We start from the raw sequence: 21,194 nt of genomic DNA, 5'->3' as shown, positions 1-21,194 counted from the left end.
CGGAGGTAGGCGGCGGCCGCTTGGTAGCCGCAACATCGCCATTAACGTGGTGCGGACTGCCGAAGCGACGCCTTGGCGCCAGTCGCTAGCGCGTCTGAGAAGACGCATCGACGCAGGGTCGCTGCCAGGTGGGCCTGACGAAACATCTGCTAGACGCGAGCTGACACTTTGCGCGTCTGCGCAGCGTCCGCAAAGACGCATTCGAGGCGCATATTTGGGCAGGTTTGCGTCGCTGCAGACGGCCCGATCACTTTGCGTCGCCCCGCTAGAGATGGTACCACGCATTTTTTTGGCTCGACAGACGCAAACGGTCGCTCAGCGTCCGTTTGCATCGCCCCTTTGGAGATGCCCTTACTGCTGAGGGAGCTGATGTCGATGATTCTATGACACGATTACCCTCGGCATACACTAGGTGGCCCTTGGCATAGACAAGACTGTCGGCATAAACACCTATGCCGAGGGTTGTGGATTGACGATCGGCAAACACAATTGACTGGTGTCTGTTTGACAACATTTCTAGGCATGTCGAAGGCTTTACCATCGGCATCGACGTGTGCATGTCGAATGCTAGGCTTCCCTTGGGCCTGACTATGCTGAGAGTCAAATTGCAGCCTTCCCAAATCATGTATGTCGAGGGCCCGATTGTCGGCATAGCTGACTAGCGCGGTATATCCCTTTGACTGGCTTTCAACAACACTTGGCCAATGATCATTCTTCTTGTTCCCTTGTGTTTGGTTAGGTAAGAGGAATATGGAAACCAAGGTTTGATCCCATTTTCTTGCAATATTTCCTTTGGTGGACCCGATGTGGGAGTTTCCCCCTATATATGACTCCAGAATCCTCCTAAATGAAGCGCATGTCTATGAAGCGGATCACACATCGGGATAAATATGGGATATATCAACCTCCCATCACACTTGTTTACACATCTTATGGACACACTCAAGTTTTGGGGCATTCCAACCCTACAAAGTGCGGTTTCTCGTGATATCATACCCCAAGGCCCGTTGTGGTTTATCCCTTTTCCCGGCTTCAAACGACGGTAGACCAATGAACTTTTTTCTTCCTTTTGTGTTTCCTTAGATCATAGGAACATGGAAAGCCAAGGTTGATCTCAAGTTCTCGCAAGATTGCCCTCGGCTGACCAGACGTGGGAGATTACCCCTATAAGTCATGAATCTTCCTAATTGACAGTGCATGTATGTGAAGCGGGTCACACCCGGGGGATATATATTGGATCTATCAGCCTCAAGCCACAATTTTATACATATCTTGGAAACGCACGCAAGTTTTGGGGGCATTCCAACCCTCTGAAGCATGGTTTCGGGTGATACCCGATTGTCGGCATACACGCACATACACTCACCCCCATGAACGTACACACGCACACCCTACCCCTATGAGCACCTCCGAAAGACTGAGCCGGCAAGGATCTTGAAATTGACGAAGTCACCACTGGCGCCTCGCTGTCGACGGGAACGTCGCCTCCCACTGAATGAATATTCCGCCTTAATGAGACACACAGATGTCAAATCTGGGATTTGAACTCTGGTGGGCTGGGGGTACAACCACCCTCCTAACCACCCAACCTGGTTCTCAAAAAAAAAAAAGCATTTTTCTGGACCCTTTGAAATGCACACAAAGGCCGCAAGTCCACAACCGGATGCTATACCAGGCTGCCAGCCCGAGCTCAAATGTCCAGTCCAAGGTATTCTACCGGCCCAGACCAAGCTTAATAGGCCGGGTAAATCCAAACTTAGCCAGACCGGCCGAATGCTACCACCAAGCGACAAGGTGTCTCTTGGCCGCGAGTTTACGTGCCAAAACTTTCCCCGTCCTCTCCCTAGAATAATCTGCTTCGCCGTCGTTTAGCCGCCGCGCGCCGTCGCCACCAACCGCAGCCACTCACTCACCACAAGTGTCCAAAGTGCCGTGCTGCGTCCCACCTCCCCCCCGCCCCACCATTTCGTCGAGCACCTCGCGGGCAAGGCAGTCGGCGGCGGCGGCGGTCATGGAGGAGAGCGGCGCGAGCGCGAGGGCGGCGGTGCCGCGGCTGATGGCGGCGAAGGCCGAGTCCGGGAAGAGCTTCTCGGACATCGCGGCCGAGACGGGGCTCACCAACGTCTACGTCGCGCAGCTCATGCGGCGCCAGGCGCAGCTCAAACCCGAGACGGCGCCCGCGCTCCGGGCGGCCGTCCCGGCGCTCACGGACGAGCTCCTGGAGCAAATGATGCGGCCGCCTTTCCGGTCCTACCATCCGGACATCGTCCACGAGCCCGCCATATACAGGTGCGTGCCCACCGCCCGGCCTTATCCAACGCCTAGTTATCCTCCTAGTTCCATTTCCAAGCAGCGATGCCTATGAGAGCTTTGCAATTGATATCTTCTGTGTAGCAAGAAACCATGTCAGCGAAACCAAATCCTACTTTGTTTCTGTCGTCAACTACTTCAAACACTTACAGACTTGATGTGGGGCATGATATGGTAAAACAAAATGATAAGTAACTTATATCGTTGGTGAGAAATGGGCGATCAATATCTATTGTGTATCTTGTCAGTGAAAACAAACCCTCCTTTCTGTTTTGTCAATTACTTCAAACACTTGCTGTAGTGCATGATGTCGTAAAATAAATAACTCATATTGTTGGTAAAAAATGGGGGATTAATTGGTGTTGTGCTGGATGAGGACATGGGGAAGGGACGTTGCGAATATGCCACCCTGCTTAGTGAACAGCAACCAGTGTGATGGTTTATGCCTCACCAACTGTCTTATAGTTTGTGCAAACTATGATCTTCCATTGTTTGGTGTGGGCTTCCAGTGTGATGTTTTGTTGATTTTTTTTTTTTTTTGAGGAAAATGTTCTGTAGATAAGTTGGAATCACAGTAGAAGAACAGTACTACCTCCATTCCTAAATATAAGATGTTTTGGTAGGCTAAATAGCCTACAAAAACGATTTATATTATGGAACAGAGGTAAAAATAATATATATTATAGGTAGTCGAGAGTTCAACTTCATAATCCCTAACCTTTCAGCAGCCTGGCACAGTTCTACCATGCTAACTTTGTCCCAGCATCTCACTTTTAGCTAATCAAATCAACTTTGCTTATGCTGTTCCAAGTCATCTGGATTTACCACAGATTCATTATTCACACATATTTTTTTATTTTTTTGCAAGGTTTTTTCATTTAAGTTTTCGTGCAAAGGTTTACTATTTCACTGAAGTTAATGTGCTAATATGGTATAATAGCGTTGTTGGTTTGTTAATGACTTCTGTATTATACTGGACACAGACTGAATGAAGCTGTTATGCATTTTGGAGAGAGCATCAAGGAAATCATCAACGAGGACTTCGGGGATGGAATGTAAGAGTCCCACCTATACTCAATCTATGCATCAGTTCCTGATTATAATGGAAATGAGCTAAACCTATGAAGCTTATAGTTTCGTTTTCTTTTTCTATTTTCCTCTGCTTACTGGACCCATGCACACTTTTTTGTTTCACTTACTGGCTCTATTTTGTGTCTATCAGTAGGCATGTTAGCCAAATTAGAACTTTGTCCAGAACTTGAGATAATTCGGATTTCTTTCTCCATTTATTTTTGAAAAAAAACCCAATAATATTCCAACCCTGTTTGATATGCGCACAACTTTTGGTTCCAAGGATTGTGTTTCTTTGTCGAAAAATAGTATTATCAAAATTTCATAGTTGGCCTACCTTATTTATTACTTTTTCAAATGCTTCCAATTGCAGTATGTCGGCTATAGACTTCTACTGTTCAGTTGACAAGGTTCAAGCGGCTGATGGGAAAACTCGTGTGGTAGTCACATTTGATGGGAAGTATCTGCCATACACTGAGCAGGTTTGTTATTTTTTCAAGGTTTCCTCATATGCTCTGTTTGATTACTATGACAATATGACTATCAATCTTACAAGTGAATTTCAGTGCATATTATTGAATGAGGAGGCAGTTACAAATCTAACTAATAATCGTCCTACGTTTATACCATGGTTTATCATATTACGTCTTATCTGATTTTTTTCCCGATAGAAGGAGCCCACAGGGGTTTCCAGTTCAGTTAAGAAACTGAGGGGTGATGCAACACCTCAGGTATCACGTGTTTTTGCAACAAATTTAGCAAACCAAAAAGGGGATAGACCCCCTTTTTGGCTGTAAAAGCGAAAATACAACTAATTAAAAACTAGACATGGAAGAGCTACTATGGCAAGTTCCAGCGACACACAAGCAAAAGCTGCCAGCAGAGTTTTCCAGATGAAGTGGCACACAGCAAAAGATAACAGCTTCAGGCGGAGACAGCAACATCACATAGCTAATCTCCTATTAACAGGATCCCAGCCGTGCGTCTCCTGAAGATCTCGTGAGTCAATAGCCCAGCATATTGCAACAGCATCTATCATAACTACTTTCCTATCTACACCAGAAAAAGTGGCAAAGCATTGCTGATACAAGCTCATGAAAGGAACTGGCAAATTCCTTAAATTCATGGAAACACCCACTATATTCCATAAATACCTAGCCAAAGGGCAAACAAAGAACAGGTGTTCTTGATTTTCAAAAGTACCACAAAACTCACAAAGTTATGAACCCTCCCAGCCCTTCCTCTTCAAATTGCCTATAGTAAGAATTCTACTTTTTACCACTAACCAACAAAAGACTTTAACGCGAAGAGGAATTTTAAGTTATGACAAGATCTTATAAGGAACTTGTACTCCTTTTGCACACAAATAGAGGTAAAGAGATTTAACCGAGAATTCCCTTGATTTCGTTAAGAGAGAAGTCCACTTTACCCCCTCAAACTTGTCTCAAGGTTCAGTTTGCAACCCTGAAGTTTACTTTGGTTCAAGTTTCAACCTTGAACTTTAGAAACCGGTCAGAATACACCCATTTCTCTGTTTTTGCAACCTCTGCAGGTTTTTTTCATGTACGACAAATCAACGCCTAAGTCAAAATATAACCGTATTTATATGTACCTCCTCCTCGTACATGCATGCTAGGGCTGGTATACCAAAATCAACGAATGCACATTTGTATGTTCTCAGTCAACAAGAGCATAATCTTTTCTCGTACCGCACATGTGAGATCTCAATACATGTAAGAGTATGTTTAGTTAAAATACCGGAGAACCCTGGCTGATGTGTCTATAAACTTGGCTTAAACCAATTAAACGGTGAAAGGGGTGTATTCTTTTTTCGAGAATACACCCTGGAAGGTGTATCAATCACATAGAAGAAGGGCCAAGACGGCCGTTACAGCGCCCAAAGGGCACCACGATACAAACACAACGCCACACAAGCACCACGATGCAAACACAATGCCACACGGTTAACAACACTACCCGCTATAGGCAACCGGCAAGGACACGCCTTGCACTGCCACCCGCCAAGAACGGAGGAGGGCGATGCGCTAAGCTTCTAGGCCGCGTCACAACCGAAGGGAGGAACTTCAGCAGGCCGACTCCAACTCCAGGAAGACCCAAGCCAACGCAACCGTCCACCCATAAGCGCCTAAGGGTCGGCGAGAGAACGGCGGGACCGAACCAGACCGGAGGAGGCGACAACCAAGAAGCGTCGTCGACGGTGTACATAGCGCCCCGGAAGCCCACGCTCTAGGTGGCGGCCGACAGCGACTCCAGCAGGTGCACCGAGGACTCCACGAACCACCAAGATGACACCCCCAAGGAGGGGAACGACGCAGACGCGCCGCCGCCGCCCGATCCGTTGACCGGATCTAGGGTTTCCCCTGTGGACGAGAAGGGGAAGGACGGATAGTGCCATGACGACGCCTCCAAGGAGGTGACGGCGCCCTCAGGCGTCGCCGTCGTCAGCATCACGCACGGATTTCTCCTGCCCTGCCGTCGACCCCCACGCCTTCGGGCACATGCAGAACGGAGCCGCCTTGGCCTCACCACCCACGAGAGACGCGCCATGGCCATCAGCCAAGCAGGAGGCACCGACAACCGCCCCACCAACACTGAAAACGGGGGTAGGACGATGGGGATCCGGCCCACCGCTGCCTGGCCGGCCGCCGGCACCACCACGGTGCCTAGCTACCAGTGCCACCAGGCACCACCACGCTGGCCTGCTGCCAGAAGCCCAGCCCCGCAGGCCCGCCGAGCCCCAGATGGGTAGAGGCGGGCTTGGAGCTCGCAGCCATGGAAGCAGGGGCGCCTCCACCATGAGAAGGGCGTGCCTCCGTCGATGTCGCCGTGCCGAGCTCGCCGCCGGACCTCTGCAACACCTCACCGTCGAGAGCCGCTGCCGAAACTCGCGCCGCCGCCAGGGAGGAAGCCGCCACCGCGCGAGGAAGAGGGCCCCGCCGCTGCCGTCGCTGCCCGGCGGGTCTTCCGGCGACGGTGAGGGGGAGGGGCGGATGGGGACGGGGCTGGAGAGGCGGCGACGGGATCTCCCCCCGTGTCGCCTAGGGTTGGGCGAGGCGGGGGCGGACGGGGCGGGGGCTCTCACAAGTGGTCGAAAGGGGTGTATTCCAAACGGTTCTTAAAGTTTAGGGGTGAAACTTGAACCAAGTAAGAGTTGAGGGTTGTAAACTGAACTTCAGAACAAATTTATGGGTGGGTGGGGGGAAGGTAAATTGGACTTCTCTCTTTGTTAACAGCCATTTAACTTTGTCAGGCTCATCCGACAAACAAGGCTGACTACACAAATCAACTAAATTATTCCACATGCAAAAAGTTTCCTCGCGCAAAAGGCTTCTGATCTTAATACACTCTATTCCTTTCATGAACACTTTGTTGACAGTAATGTCTTGATTAAAAGTAAGGTAATAGAGCCTATGAAGTTGTTTGCATAGGGGAGTATTCGCTAACCAGCAATCCTCCCAAAATCTCCTTTTTCTACAGTAACCCAGCACCCTCTTACAACAGCTATAAAAGATATCTTTAATGGACATAAGTCCAGACAAGAAATTAGAATCAGAAGGTTTATGGATGCACTGTGTAAGAGTAGTTTTCTTCACTGTAGCGGGACTTTTTTTTTCTAATTCTTCTTTTTTTTGTTGTGTGCATCTGTATTGCTGCTAGGCACTGCGTTGGTGCAGAGGCTGGGTGTAATTGGTATCTCCACGATATTAATATATACTCTTTGACGGAAAAAAAAAGAGTAGTTTTCTTCAAGTACTCGGCTTTAACAAAATCTTGTTAATTACCCTCTTCATTCTCTAAATGCCATAGCCACTTACAAAGTAACTAATGTTCTTGTACTCTAAATTTGTCACACCCAGACCACCCATGTCTTTAGGTTGACAAACATCAGCCCATCAAACCAGGTGGTACTTCTTCACTCCCTGTTTCTCCTGCCACAACATCCTTTTTCTAAAAAACATCACACCTCTTCAGTACACCTTTTTGAAAAAAGTACTCGGCTTTAACAAAATCTTGCCAATTACCCTCTTCATTCTCTAAATGCCATAGCCACTTACAAAGTAACTAATGTTCTTGTACTCTAAATTTGTCACACCCAGACCACCCATGTCTTTAGGTTGACAAACATCAGCCCATCAAACCAGGTGGTACTTCTTCACTCCCTGTTTCTCCTGCCAGAACATCCTTTTTCTAAAAAACATCACACCTCTTCAGTACACCTTTTGGAACTCTAAAGAGAGAAAGCATATAACTTGGAACTTTGCTCAAAGATGATTCAGTAAGAATGAGCCTTCCACCTATAGAATTTAAACAACCTTTCCAACAAGCTGTTTTTTTTTCTCGATTTTATCATTGGTCTCCTTCCAATCACTATTAGTTTTTTTTTTAACATGCATAGTAACACCTAAGTATTTAAAAGGAAATTTACCTACTTTGCAAGTAAAGAGATGTGCATAAACATCCTTTTTCTCTACGGCCTTACCGAAGAAAGAAACTTCACTTTTATTAAAATTAATTTTCAAACCAGCAAGCTGCTCGAAAATACATTAGATAAGTTTTTGGTTTCTAGCACTCTCAACAACATCTTCGAACATAAAAAAACATGTTGTCAGCATACTGGATGATGGCTAGTCCGTCATCCAACAGAATTCATGTGGGACTAAGATACGCACTTGTAAAGACTCTTTTTCTAACTAAATATGATTTTCATGTGGGAGGATCCCCCTACCACTGTGTTGAAAAGAGTTCTAAGCATCTTAATTTGTTTATCACATATGCAGAAATCTGAACATATGTCGGCGAGGGCGGACAGCAACATATCATGAGATGACTGGTGCTGGCGAAAGACGATGCAGTAACATACTGTGGGATCTGATTGTAATTTAGACTTGGAAAATAACGTATCATGGTTTTTCTAACCTGAATTATCGACAAATAAACAGTATGTATCCATGTACGCATGAATTGTTAAAGGTACATCTTGTATCATTGTATTCCACATAATGGATACTACACTCGTGACTTGCAGCTTGCAATTTATTGTGCTGAAAGAAAAAATCTGAGAAATGTAGTGTGGATTTGTTTTCTTGTGCTTTTTTTCTCGGCTCTGTAACTGAATGGCAAGCAAATGTTCGCATGCATTGTCATGTCAGTTAATGATATTCCGCAAGATATTGGTAGCCCTAGCCTACTCCTCGCCGTCGCTGGGCACCTAGGTTAGGTCGACGACGTTCGGGATCTCCCATGGCCAGCTCGGATGCGGTGGAGCATATGCCAGTGCAGCCTGTGGTGGAGTGGGCGCTGGTGCCCACGAGGGCAGGGGCGACAGAGGAGCCGGGACTGAGTACTGCAGCGCTAGGTTCAAGGCCTCTTCCTCCGAGAGGCCTGGTGGCATGACCTCGACGGTGTACCGGGGCATCGGCGGCGGCATCTCCAATATGAGGATGTCGAGCCTCGTCGCCTCATCCTCGGTTAGCTCCTCCGGCAGCTCGGTCTGCCTATCCTCCTGCTGCGCCATCTGGATCGCGTGGAAGACACTGGCGATGAAGTCCTCCGAGTCGTCCCATGGCGTGGCGGCGTCACCTCCCGCCGCGCCATGGAGGTCGAAAGTTGAAGTCTCTGTCGCCGAGGAACCCCGTCTTCCGTAGCTTGTCGAGCACTACGTGTCGGTGGTGGTAGTTGTCCCACATGGGGAGTCGATGGCTAACTCGGGGTCGTGGAGGAGGTATGGAGGGTCGATGGCGCGCCGACGCTCGATCTCTGCGTCCCGCTGAGGGCCAGAAGATGGCACCGGTGGGATGGGCACCCGCGCGGTGCTGAGGCGCCACCCGCCAGGGAGGTGCACCACGCCCCAGCCGAGGCGCGACATCTAGTGTTCGTAGAACATCCGCACGACGGAGGAAAGAAGGTGGACTCTCATCCGTTGTTTCTCCTCCACTGTCTGCGACCGTCCTGCCTCGTGGTCGTTCTTCTTCTTGCCCATGGTGTGGCGGCGGCGCACTGCGCTACCAGTTTGTTTGGGTGCAAGTGTGGCTAGGGAGGTGTGGGGCGATGTCTGGATGTTGCCGGTTCCCTTTTAAAGGACTGGCGGGGTGCAGGCGCATGCCATTGATGGTGGCGCAGAAGCTAGCCGCCACCCAACAGACCTAGCACAGCCTCTGAAGACGAGGCACTATTGACGGCGAAAACTACGGCATGCGCAGTCACGGAAGCGATGCACCCCGAAGAGATGCGGCCTCGTGCCTGCTGCCAGGTGGGCCCGTGAAGACAGGGCGAAGACACGTGACAAATTCGCGGCGCAAATTTGAGCCGCTTTTGCATCCCCGCGGACATGCCGGTCATTTTTCATCGGGATGCTAGGATGGGGTGCAACCCCATTTTTCGACCAAACGGAGGCATGGGCCGCTGGAGATGCCGTAAGGGTGGCCTAAGTTGTTCGGAGTGAAAAAAAAATAGTAAAACCGATTTCAAAAGCGAGAAATAAGTAATTGGATGGTTAGGAGGGCAGACGGGCAGTGGCATCCCCAGCCCACTAGAGTTCAAACCTCAGGTTTAACACTATGATGTCTCATAAAAGATGAAATATTCTATCAGTGGGAGGCGGCGTCCCCGTCGGCAACGAGACGTTTGTGATAACTTCGTCAAACAAAAATGATATTGAAAACATAAGAGTATTAGAGTAGCAGTTGTTGATGACCTCTTTTGATTCAAATGGTGGATTGAAAGAATACAAGCACAGGAAGAAGAGAATGCATACTGTAATAGCATTTCATCTTCAATCTTTGATTGGCGGGGTGGATTTGAAATTAGAAACAAGAAAAGATGTAGAAACCTTGGCAACAAGAGAATTCTCTAAGGCATCTTCAGCGGTCTGACTTTAACAGATTAAAAGTGTAAGCTTTTATCTGACTGATCAGAATTTGGGTAAAACCCTAACTCGAAAGCTTGATGGAAATAACCGGTGGGCCCACGCTAATGCTCGACGCAGACAGGAAGCGAGTCCACGCGTGTCCTCCTCTACTCGACCCAGGGGTCGCCATCCAGGGATAGCAAACACACATCGCCCATTCGTTGCCCCTCCCCTTCCCTTTGCAACCCTAGAACTAGGCCGATGCATGCCGCTCGCCATTGTCGGTACCTTTTGTTTGGTTCGCAGCTCGCCGGAGGACACTTTGGTGGCGGCGTCAAGTTCTCTTATTGGCCTCGCCGTAGCCCCTGTCCCGCTACCATTTTGCTCGGAACCGGACACCGGCCTCGACGCCCACAACCTATTCATCTAACTTCCCGGTACGAAATCCTGGACCATTTTTGGTCATTTGCTTGAAGTAGGCAGTCCATTGACCCATAATTGTTGCCCCGTAGATGGACCTCAGGCAGTCGATCTACTTCTTCGTCGAAGATGTCCTCGATAGCTCGTCGGAAGAAGAGTCAGACGCCTCTTGGGCTCATGGTTGTCGCGACCTCCCTCATCCAGGAGCACACGGAGATGCACATGCCGGTGCACGGTGCTCGACGAGGCCTCGCATGTGACGTGGATTGGCATCGTCTGTGGGTATTGCGACGACTGTAATTCGTTATCCGGGCGAGCCCCTCGTCAATTGGCGCCCATAGACTCGGGGGGCTACTCCCATCGAGAGCGCTGGTCGCGCACCCGATAGAAACTTCGCAACTTCACCTACGGCAATTTATGTAAACATCAAGTATGGATTCGACATTCTTCGACTGATCAAGACACTCGGTGGCGGTATTCGCGATCTTTGAGTCTCTACGTAAGTATTCGACTTCCCTAGACACTCGGGAGGCTACTGACGTGGGCATACCCTTTCGGGTAACCACTATTGCTATACCGGGTGTGGTGCAGTCGAAGGCCCATGAAGCCCATACTGCAATAAACAGTCAAAGAAGAGAACTCTAATGTGTAGTCGACTAGGACTCTTGTAAACCCTAACCTGGTTGCATATATAAAGCCAGGCAGGGGCACCCCTTGAGGAGAGGCATTATCATACATGCATAGTATTAGACTAGATACAATCCTGCCTACGATGGCTCCTTGTAACACAACTATGATTATAATGGATTGCTAGTAGGGTGTAGCGATCCTCCGCCAAGGGTACATGAACCTAGGTACGTCGTGTGCCTACTGTCGCTCCCAGAATCTCCATCGTCGCCTTTTCCTGAAACCCAAGTCCATAACCCTGGACATTTGCCGAGGTCAACCCTCGTCTGCAGGGGCAACCTGAAGCGCGATCGAGAGGGTGGCCACTATCGAATGTATCGGGACTACTTCCACCCTACCAAACCGGTCTTTACGTAGGCCATGTTCCGGCGGCGGTATCGGATGTCAAGAGACCTGTTCTTGAATATTCTACTAGGCATGACAGACTACGACCCCTACTTCAGATGCAGGCTTGATGCCACTTGTAAACTAAGCTTCACCTCTTATCAGAAGTGTTCCGCAACTATTTGTATGCTTGCATATGGAGTGGCTAATGATCTCCTTGATGAGTACCTGCGAATGAGCGAGACCACCTGCCCGAAGGCGATGTACAACTTCTGCCGAGCTGTGATTGCGGTGTTCGGCGATATTTACTTGAGAGAGTGAACTATTGGTGACATTGCCGGATTGGTGTCGATCAATGAGGTTAGAGGGTTTTCGAGAATGATCGAAAGCATAGATTGCATGCACTGGGAGTTGAAAAACTCTCCATTTGCATGGTAGGGCCACTATAGCGGGCATGCCAAGGGGTGCGCTGTCATTCTTGAGGCAGTGGCATCATATGATATGTGGATTTGGCATTATTTCTTTGGCATGAACGGTTCCCACAATGACCTCAACATGCTACATCGCTTTTCGGTGTTCTTAAGGCTTGTAGAAGGAAATTCTCATGTGGTTAGCTATGAGATAAATGGCAATGCATATGCCAAGCCATATTTTCTTGTTAATGGCATCTATCCGAACTGGGCCACACTAGTGAAGACAGTTTGTAATCCGGCAACAGAGAAAACGAAGAGGTTTGCCCAGAGGAAAGATACTTGCATGAAAGATGTGGAGCGAGTATTTGGTTGGTGTGCCCCAAGCTCGGTGGGCTACTGGTGTCACCCTGCTAGAACATGGAATGTTCAGACCATGTATGAGGTGATGACTACTTGTGTGATCATCCATAACATGATAGTTGAGCAAGAGCGTGATGACAGCCTCCATGACCAAGGATGGCAATTTTAGGGTGGGTTGGTTGAGCCGTAGCAAGGGAAAGCAACATTTGAGCAGTTTCTTTATATGCACACTAAGCTCCGTGATAGGTACATATCCACTCTTCAAATGAATATTATTGAGCATCTGTGGGCATTAGCAGGGCATGAGGAGAATGAGTAGTTGTCGCATAGAATTATTTCATTATGAAAGTTTTGATTAGCATTTCATAGGCACTAATTTAATATGGCAACCCCATATATTTAGTCCACTATCGTGTAGGATTCTTTTTGTTTTCTAGACTTTTAAAATATGTATCTCTTGAACCATGAGTCAAAATTTAGATCCATCTTCACGGCGGTTAGCTTTTTCGCGACGAGATCTTTGAAACGAGACCTCATGTTGATATTTTTGACAACCTTTTCCTCTAAACCTAGTTGCCAGAATGCGGTCACTTGGTCATTAGGTTAGCCAGAGTTGGCTACCAGGTTAAAAATTACCGGATTTTTCAGGAAAATTAGAGTTGATCGAATACTCACTCTTTGAATATGCAGATCATTTTTATACAACAAAAACACATGTACAGTTATCTGCTAACTTACTAGTAACCTAGCAACAATGGTACTATAACCTGGCAACCGCCGTCTCAAAAAGAATGTCATCAAAACATATTAAGATAGGATCTTATTTAGAAGCCTTCATCTATACGAACCCAACGGTGAAGACAGAACATCAAATGTATTAACGCTTTAAGAGAATAATTTATTTTGATTTTCCGGATGTAAGATTCCATACATGCATATGGGGTTAGTTGATCAACCTTTAAAAAGCCTGCTAACTTTCACCCGTGTTCACATGCTCTTATTAGAATTAGCCTATTTTATTTGTATGTGAACATTGTTATTTATTTGGGTATAATAAAGAATTTAATATTATTTTATTGCAAGATTATTATTTTCTATAACTATGTGAAATTTAGTTGAAAATTTGGCAATAAATGCGTCGGACCGCTGGAGCACCCCGATCCAAACAAACATTTGTGTCAACAAGAGAAATTTGGTGCCTACCAACTGATCTAAACCTACCACCTGATCTAAACGTATCAAAACGGACACACTTGGGCCGGGACGGTGGAGATGCCTAATCCCCCAAATCAAGCAAATCGGGGGACTGAAAGACTACTTCCTCGAGTTAAAGAGGAGTACCACTAGATAAAAACCGATCTTCGCGAAGGAAAATTGGACGAGCGAATTGATGACACGTGGCAACAGACGTACTCGCACCGGCGCGCGCGTCCCCCACGGGCCGTACGTGCGATCCGAGCTAGTACTCGTCCCGACGCGCGTGCCTCCAACCCCATGTACTCGCCCCGCGCGTATGATCCACCCGTCCAGCCCCGTGCTCGTTTCCCGCTGACGCACGTACTCGTCCCATGCACGAGCGCATGCATAGCACAAACCAGCTAGCATGCATCGATTGATCTCAAGCACACATACACTAACGCAAGAGTATACCTAATATAAAATTCATTCAAGTACGTTGAAAGAAGAGTAGTGAACATGCGAGTACGATTCTGTGCAGAGCACGAGTACAGTTACGTATAGAGCATGAGTACAACGAAAAACGAGTACAGTCGCATGCACGCAGATACATGTACGATCGATCGCACAGGCAGTGCGGTCGTGCAGCAAGAATAAGTACTGATCGCTCTACATGAGCGAGTGCAAATACAGTCGTCCACATAAGACAGTGCGATCAGCGCACACGAACGAGTACATGTATCATGTCGCTCACATGAGAACAGTACAGTCGATCGCACACGAGTAAGTACAGTCGCTACTACGAGCGAGCATGTAGTATGAGTCGTCCACATAAGATAGGTACAGTCGCGCACACGAACGAGTACAAGTATAGTTACTCACACGAGACAGGTACAGTCGCGCACACAAGTAAGTACAGTCGCCTATACGAGCGAGGACAGGTACAGTCGTCCACATAAGACAGTATGATCAGCGCACTACGATCGAGTACAGTGCATGTTGCTCACACGAGTAAAGGGAAAAATACACTAAATACCTTCAAAACAGAATTACTTATCACTTCATGCACGAGTACAGTTAGATACACAACACGAGTACAACCATAGTAGTATAGAAAGTACGGAAAAAAAGTATCTCGAAACCTATCAATATGGGATCTACTTTTGAAGATCTCGATGAGAGGATCTCAAAAGTGGAAACGACTTACGGTTCTCAATATATTTCATTTTGAAAAAATGAATCTGGAAAATAAAGGGAAAAACTAACACAACGCAGCATTCTCTCTCCTCCCTCATTCCCACCTTGCTTCCCCTGCGACACGTGGCGAGCAGGAAGACCACTTCCCAGGGATTTTCCGGCACCACAGCGCGCCACTTGTCGCGTGCGGAGCGAGTTGTCTTCCCTTCGCGAAGGACGGCCTTTTTTTAACGATTTCGGTTAGTATGGTACTCTCCCATGTAGTCTACTTTGAAGAACTCCGGTAGGCATTGTTGTGAGACAGCATCGCTGGGCCTTGCCCAGATATTGCATCTGGTATCAACCTGTGGATGAAGCTTTTCCTCCTCACGTGTTCGTCTCTGCTGCAAAAAGCGCCCAGGAGAAGAAAAAATAGCACTTGCAGCAACCCAGATATTATTATGTCTTTGCGCTTGATCATATCTGAGCAAAGCCGCAGCAGAGATGGCAGAACTACACCATCCAAGAACCACCATTATAATGTTATTTCCTGCCTAAAATTAGAAGTGAATAAGTTTCCATGCCAGAAAACACAAGCTGTCGAGGAATGACGTGGACCAGCATCATTACCAACAGAGTGTTGCTTCAGTAAGAATATACATATTAGACCTAGTCAACCACGCCCTCCTTGCATGCCATTTGGAGAGTAATTAACATTACAATACTCCTGCTAACAACTCTGTCCTACTACTAAGGCTGGCACGGCCACTCTCTTGTGTTGCACTCGTATAAACTTGCTCTAATCCTTGTGCCCTCTAAATATATACCTTTATATGCTTGTAAGCCGTCCTTCATCTAAACAATGTATTCACCGAGAAAGGGACATCCATACTTAGTCTCAAATGACAAAAGAAACACTGGGGCACAGAGCTGGCCGGCTGGCTGCCTGCAGGCCTACAGGTTTTTATTCAGTGGAACTGCGAAGCGAAATTGGCACTGCCATCATGAAGAAGCTCCACCCCATAGGCCTCCTCCACTCTTTCACTTGTCTTCTGCTCTGTGCCACCATTGCACCAGCGAGAGCCGACATCCGGCGTGAAGCTAAAGCACTCGTGAACTGGAAGACTAGCTTGGCCAGCGCCGATGGGTCCCTAAGCTCTTGGTTGCTGGCCAATTCCACCAGCCCCTGCCACTGGATGCACATCACCTGCAATGCAGATGGGAGCGCCATTAGAAAGCTCAACATCAGCGATGCTAGTCTCAATGGCACACTTGACGAGTTCGACTTCTCGGCTTTTCCCCACCTGAAGAAACTCATCCTCTTTCAAAACGATCTGTACGGTACCATTCCAGCAGGGATCGGTGACCTGGCAAGCTTGGTGCAATTGGAGATCATCAAGAACAAGTGTTTGATGGGCACAATTCCACGCAGCATTGGCCGGCTGAAGCAGCTCACCACACTGCAACTGGAAGGTTTGGGGCTTGATGGTGCACTACCAGAAGAGATTGGTAACTTGACAAGCTTGAGGAAGCTCTCTCTCTATTCAATCAATTTGACAGGATCAATCCCTTCAACAATCGGGGCACTTACAAAGCTCCGCTTGTTGCACCTGAGAAACACCAAGCTGACAGGCTGCATCCCGCTGGAGATTGGCAACATGACAGAATTGTTGTCCATGGACTTGTCACAGAACTATTTGCAAGGGCAGATACCAGATACATTATCTCGTTTGGTGAAACTAAGAATCTTGGAACTGTCAAAGAATCAGCTCGGAGGCCACATTATTCCTGAGCTTGGGAATAGCAGCATCATATCATATATCAACATTGCACGCAACAGCTTCTCTGGGGCGTTCCCGCCATCCATCTGCATGGGAGGGGCACTGACCGTAGTCAATGCTGAATACAACAAATTTACAAGCCTTGACGATCTGACCTTTCAAAACTGCACGACCCTGGAGCGTGTTGAATTCACCGAAAACAACATTGTTGCAGACCTAAGAGGCTGTTTTGGCAAGTCTTTGGAAAACCTTCGGTCGTTGATTCTCGGTAAAAACCAACTGCATGGCACGCTTCTGACAGATCAGGGAGAGGTATTTCTTTGTAACTCTACTTATCTAGAACTCCTGGTCCTATCGAGCAATAACTTACATGGACATCTGTCCAAGTGTTTATGGGACTTACCATATTTGCAATTCGTCGATCTCTCCAGCAACTCATTCAGTGGTGTTGTTCCATTCTCAGCAACACCTAAACTTGTTCTCAAGTCTCTACACCTAGCCAATAACAATTTCAGAGGAAACTTTCCTTCGGTTCTTAAGAAAAGCAAGAGGCTTGTCACCTTAGACATGGGGGGCAATAACTTCTCAGGTGCAATACCTTCTTGGATAAGTAAGAGCTTGCCCAGACTAAGATTTCTTCTACTCTCATCAAACATGTTTGATGGCATCATACCACCGCAGATATTACAATTTCGCCAACTCCAGCTGTTGGACTTGTCAAAAAACAAGCTAACTGGACCCATCCCAAACGATTTTGCAAACTTCACTGGCATGACGCAAGAACAAGTTGGAAACATGACATACCGCTTCCTGCAAGCAGAGAAGCTCCAAATAGTTTGGAAGAATGGGGGTTATGTTTACACCAGCACGATAGCATTCATGGCAGGTATCGACTTATCCTGCAACCTTCTTTCACAAGAGATCCCAAAAGGGCTCACAACACTTCTTGGAGTCAGATACCTAAATTTGTCAAGAAACCATCTATCAGGTGGTATTCCGAGAGACATTGGCAATCTGGCATTGCTAGAATCGCTGGACCTTTCACAGAACCAACTCTCGGGGGAAATTCCTCCAAGTATTGCAGATCTGAAGGACCTGGGCACTCTGAACCTCTCGAGCAACGGTTTATCTGGGAGGATACCAACAGGAAGCCAGCTGCAGACATTCTTAGATCCTTCAATATACAGCAATAATCATGGGCTATGCGGTTCTCCATTGCAGGACTGTGTAAATCCATCAGCATCAAAGCAGAATGAAACAGACCAAGATGAAGATAGGGAGACATTGTTGCTGTATTGCTTTGTGGCTGCTGGGGTTATCTTTGGATTCTGGCTATACTGGAGCATGCTCTTATTTTGCAATAAGCCATGGATATGTGAGTTCTATCAACAAATCGACAACATACAAGATAAGGTAATTACCAAGATTGCTGCATACCGCACATGCGGCCTTGAATGAGAAAGTGCAGCACCACCTTCTTAATTCAACCATTGACTGTATATTTTCCTTGACCAGATTGCTATTTCTAAGTCATCTGATCAATTCGTAGTTCTAACTAAGCCATGGTTCTAACTGCACCTAGTTGCACAATGTTATGCAACTGCCCAGTTGCACATTTCTTAGCCTAAAGTTTTACACTTTTTAAAGAATGTGCAACTACCGATTACCATTGGATCAAGATCGTAACACTCTCTCGGTCGAAATAGATTTAACAAACCGTCAGCGGATACTCCCCTTCCTTTATTTGCTGTAGAAAATTTGTAACTTGTCTGTAATATTTTCCTTTATTTTTGGTAGAGAACCTACAGTGAATAAATTCTGACTTCAGTGTTTTTTTTTTGTAATATGTTGGCATTCATGGGTTCATAAAGGTTTTGTGCTGCTGAAACCTACAAGGTGGAAGGTCGCATGTAACTTTAGTTTTTTAAATAAGGAAACTTCATATCTGGCCTGTGGTGGTGCACAGATTTATTTTTTTAAGTCAAGGTGAGAGAAAAAAAACAGCTTCATTTCTTAGCTGCGACATAGGGAAGGTCAGGGAAAATCTACAGAAGAGGGGGTGATCTTCAGCCTAGATCTAAATGACGTGCGCTATTTTCCCCAAATCTTGACTACATTTTCATTTGCAGATTGGGCACTACTATAGTGCCTCGCAAAATTTAAACTTACTGTTGATGATAGATCGATGAACACTAGAAAACTCAAGGGAACTGAAACTCACCTGAAGCTCATACAGGAGGACATGGAAAGAGGGGTAGGGGATGTGCTATGGATCTCCCTTATGGCTTGGTCGGCGACGAGCACAAACGCAGTGCCGCCGCCTACAACGCTGCCAATGGAGGAGCTGAAACGCCGACGCGTGTGCCGGCATGACGGGAATTTTGCTTGGGAAGTTTAGCTGTCTATCCAAGAGAGATTTGGTCTTATTTAGCCTAGGAACTCCCGTGCATGCCATCCTCCTGCGCTGGAACTTCAGTGCTCTTCCTACTATACTCGTAATCGTGTTATTGTTATCAAATTCAAGGCTCCTGTAGATGGACAGGGGCGGAGAGAGGGCGAGGGAGAAAAAGAGAAGAAGAAACAGAGAAGCCGTCATCTGTAGCAAAAATTGTAGAACATGGACTTGTGGACAACTGGGAATGAGAGATAACACATCCCTCAAACCTAAAAAGAGATACAGATTGGCGTCCACGGCGGACTATCATATCTCATCCCTCAAACCTAAAAAGAGATACAGATTGGCGTCCACAGCGGACAATCATATCTGAACTGCACAAATGTGCAGCCAGAACGTGTCAGTTCTGTGATGTGTTTCCTATTATTCTGAACTGATCCATTTCATTCTTCTCTTTCTCTGTAACCTAGCAGCTGAATTTGAATTGAGAACAACAAAGAGCAAGCTGAAACAGGAACTGAACAGCAAAAGCACGTTGGACTGTGGAAGCATGCATCTAAAACATGATGAGGACAACTCTGTTAGATACGCAGTTTTTGGCACCTAGGCTGAAAAGATGCAACTCACTAGCAATTCAGCATCATGAGTTAATGTTTAATGAGTACATCTACTGAAGGTCACAGCACTGTGGAAGCATAGTTTACCAGTTAACGACAGAGCACAATAATGAAGCATTTTTCTGTGTGCGTTCCAGAGCAAGAGACTGAAATATCATCACGAGAGTAGATACACTGTAGTGGTAAACACGTGGATGGGCGCAGTCAGAAATTTCTTCCGTCATGCACTTGAAGCAGATGAAGATATAGGGAGACTGGGACCTGCAAAGCAAAGACTCTTTCAGGCAAAGCATTAAAAAAATAGAAACAAAGAACCAACTCCAGCCGATCGGTGCAAATTATGCTTACTCTTGCGCGTGCTCTGGCACCCCACTGCATGTAAACCTCAGATTCGTTGTCACGCCAGATGTGACCACTGCTCCAGAAAAGACGGTGGCAGCAAGTGACAATGTGGTGGACAAGGCTATATGGCCTCGGTATAGGCCAGCTGAACTTTAGAAAGTTCCCATCGCACACCACTGACCGGGTACCTTTTGCCAGATCGTATTGGAGCAGTTGACCATCGCTACCCGAAGTAGTAAGGATGGTGATGGAGTTCCCCTGGACGCACGGTAGGTTCTTGGAGTTGACAGTCATGTTCCTAGGGCCAATGAAGAGGGCGTTGTCACCGATGCTCATCAATGGTAGTGCAGAGGCTCCGAGCAGGAGGTCAGCAAGCCGAAGAACCACAAGCCTGGAGTGTTTGTCTGCATAACCAACTAGAATAAGCTCAGAATTGCACACCACCAGGTAAGGCTTAGTCATCTGCTCGGTTGGGCATGTGGCAACCTTTTGCGGCGGTGTCGACGACCAAAAGGAAGGGCTGGATCCGTCCGGTGGATCGATGCGCATGATCGAGGGGTTACGTTTCCACTCCCTCACCACGTAGAAGCTGCCATGGAACGGGACTGCTGTCCACATGCCACCCATTTCCCAGCTTGCGAGAGTCCATTGCCGGTCACCGGTGGATGCATATGCCACGTGCCCAACGTTGCTGATCGCGAGCATGACTGTGACAGTGTGATCCGCGCGGACAGAGACAGCCGCAAAGATATTGAAGAAGCCACACCTTAATTGGGCAGTATTCTGGCCTTTGTTGAAGCGCAACTTGATCAGGTGTTGGATGAGGGAGGATAGGGGAGGGAACTCGGCCACATCACCAGTGAAGGGGTGAAGGAGGCGCATGGCAGAGTCCTTTTCGTGCTCCAGCAGTAGGAGGCCCTCGGGGCAGTCAAGCACGGAATGGTTCTTGAAGCAAGGGAGGTGGACACGAACAAAGGCACCAGTGGAGACGTTGAAGAAGCGGACGTAGCCACCCAAAGCAGGGTGGCCAGGCTGCAGCCCGCTGCCCTCCGGGAGCATCATCCATTGGCGTGGGTGGAAGCGCGGGTCAACCACCCCATGGCCGTGTGGGCAGGGAGTGGAGTCACGCCAGCCTACGCACACCGCTCGGAACCTGACGTAGTCCAACAAGTCGCTTGCGATAACCCTGTCCGCAATCAGATTGAGCAGATCAGCATGCAGAGAAGACCAGGACAGTTGTTGACTGCCGCCCCA

General features: G+C 47.5%; 3 protein-coding genes across 3 annotated transcripts; 2 read left to right on the top strand and 1 right to left on the bottom strand.

The window, feature by feature from the left end:
• Positions 1–1,996: 1,996 nt before the first annotated feature.
• LOC124705504 (cyanate hydratase-like) lies at positions 1,997–8,487 on the top strand. Its single transcript, XM_047237210.1, has 4 exons — positions 1,997–2,289; positions 3,294–3,365; positions 3,755–3,863; positions 8,181–8,487. Exons 1-4 carry the CDS (start codon positions 2,012–2,014, stop codon positions 8,223–8,225), a joined length of 504 nt encoding a protein of 167 aa, XP_047093166.1. The 5' UTR covers positions 1,997–2,011; the 3' UTR covers positions 8,226–8,487.
• Positions 8,488–15,707: 7,220 nt separating this feature from the next.
• LOC124647469 (LRR receptor-like serine/threonine-protein kinase GSO2) lies at positions 15,708–18,044 on the top strand. Its single transcript, XM_047187412.1, has one exon. It carries the CDS (start codon positions 15,708–15,710, stop codon positions 18,042–18,044), a length of 2,337 nt encoding a protein of 778 aa, XP_047043368.1.
• A 1,552-nt stretch (positions 18,045–19,596) lies between these two features.
• LOC124647468 lies at positions 19,597–21,194 on the bottom strand (the record flags this gene model as incomplete). Its single annotated transcript, XM_047187411.1, has 2 exons — positions 19,597–19,859; positions 19,947–21,194. Coding segments are annotated over 2 exons (1,305 nt in total), but the record flags the coding sequence as incomplete, so codon positions are not given.

This window comes from Lolium rigidum, chromosome 4 (assembly GCF_022539505.1).
Source record: "Lolium rigidum isolate FL_2022 chromosome 4, APGP_CSIRO_Lrig_0.1, whole genome shotgun sequence".
NCBI classification, from domain to species: Eukaryota; Viridiplantae; Streptophyta; class Magnoliopsida; order Poales; family Poaceae; genus Lolium; species Lolium rigidum.
This window is presented reverse-complemented; position numbering and strand designations above follow the sequence as displayed.

Excerpts from the sequence above, each read along its gene's own strand:
- LOC124705504 (XM_047237210.1), top strand. The coding sequence starts at position 2,012 with ATGGAGGAGAGCGGCGCGAGCGCGAGGGCGGCGGTGCCGCGGCTGATG. Across the intron at positions 2,290-3,293 it reads CACGAGCCCGCCATATACAG|ACTGAATGAAGCTGTTATGC; the intron begins GTGCGTGCCCAC and ends TACTGGACACAG. Across the intron at positions 3,864-8,180 it reads ATCTGCCATACACTGAGCAG|AAATCTGAACATATGTCGGC; the intron begins GTTTGTTATTTT and ends TCACATATGCAG.
- LOC124647469 (XM_047187412.1), top strand. The coding sequence starts at position 15,708 with ATGACAAAAGAAACACTGGGGCACAGAGCTGGCCGGCTGGCTGCCTGC.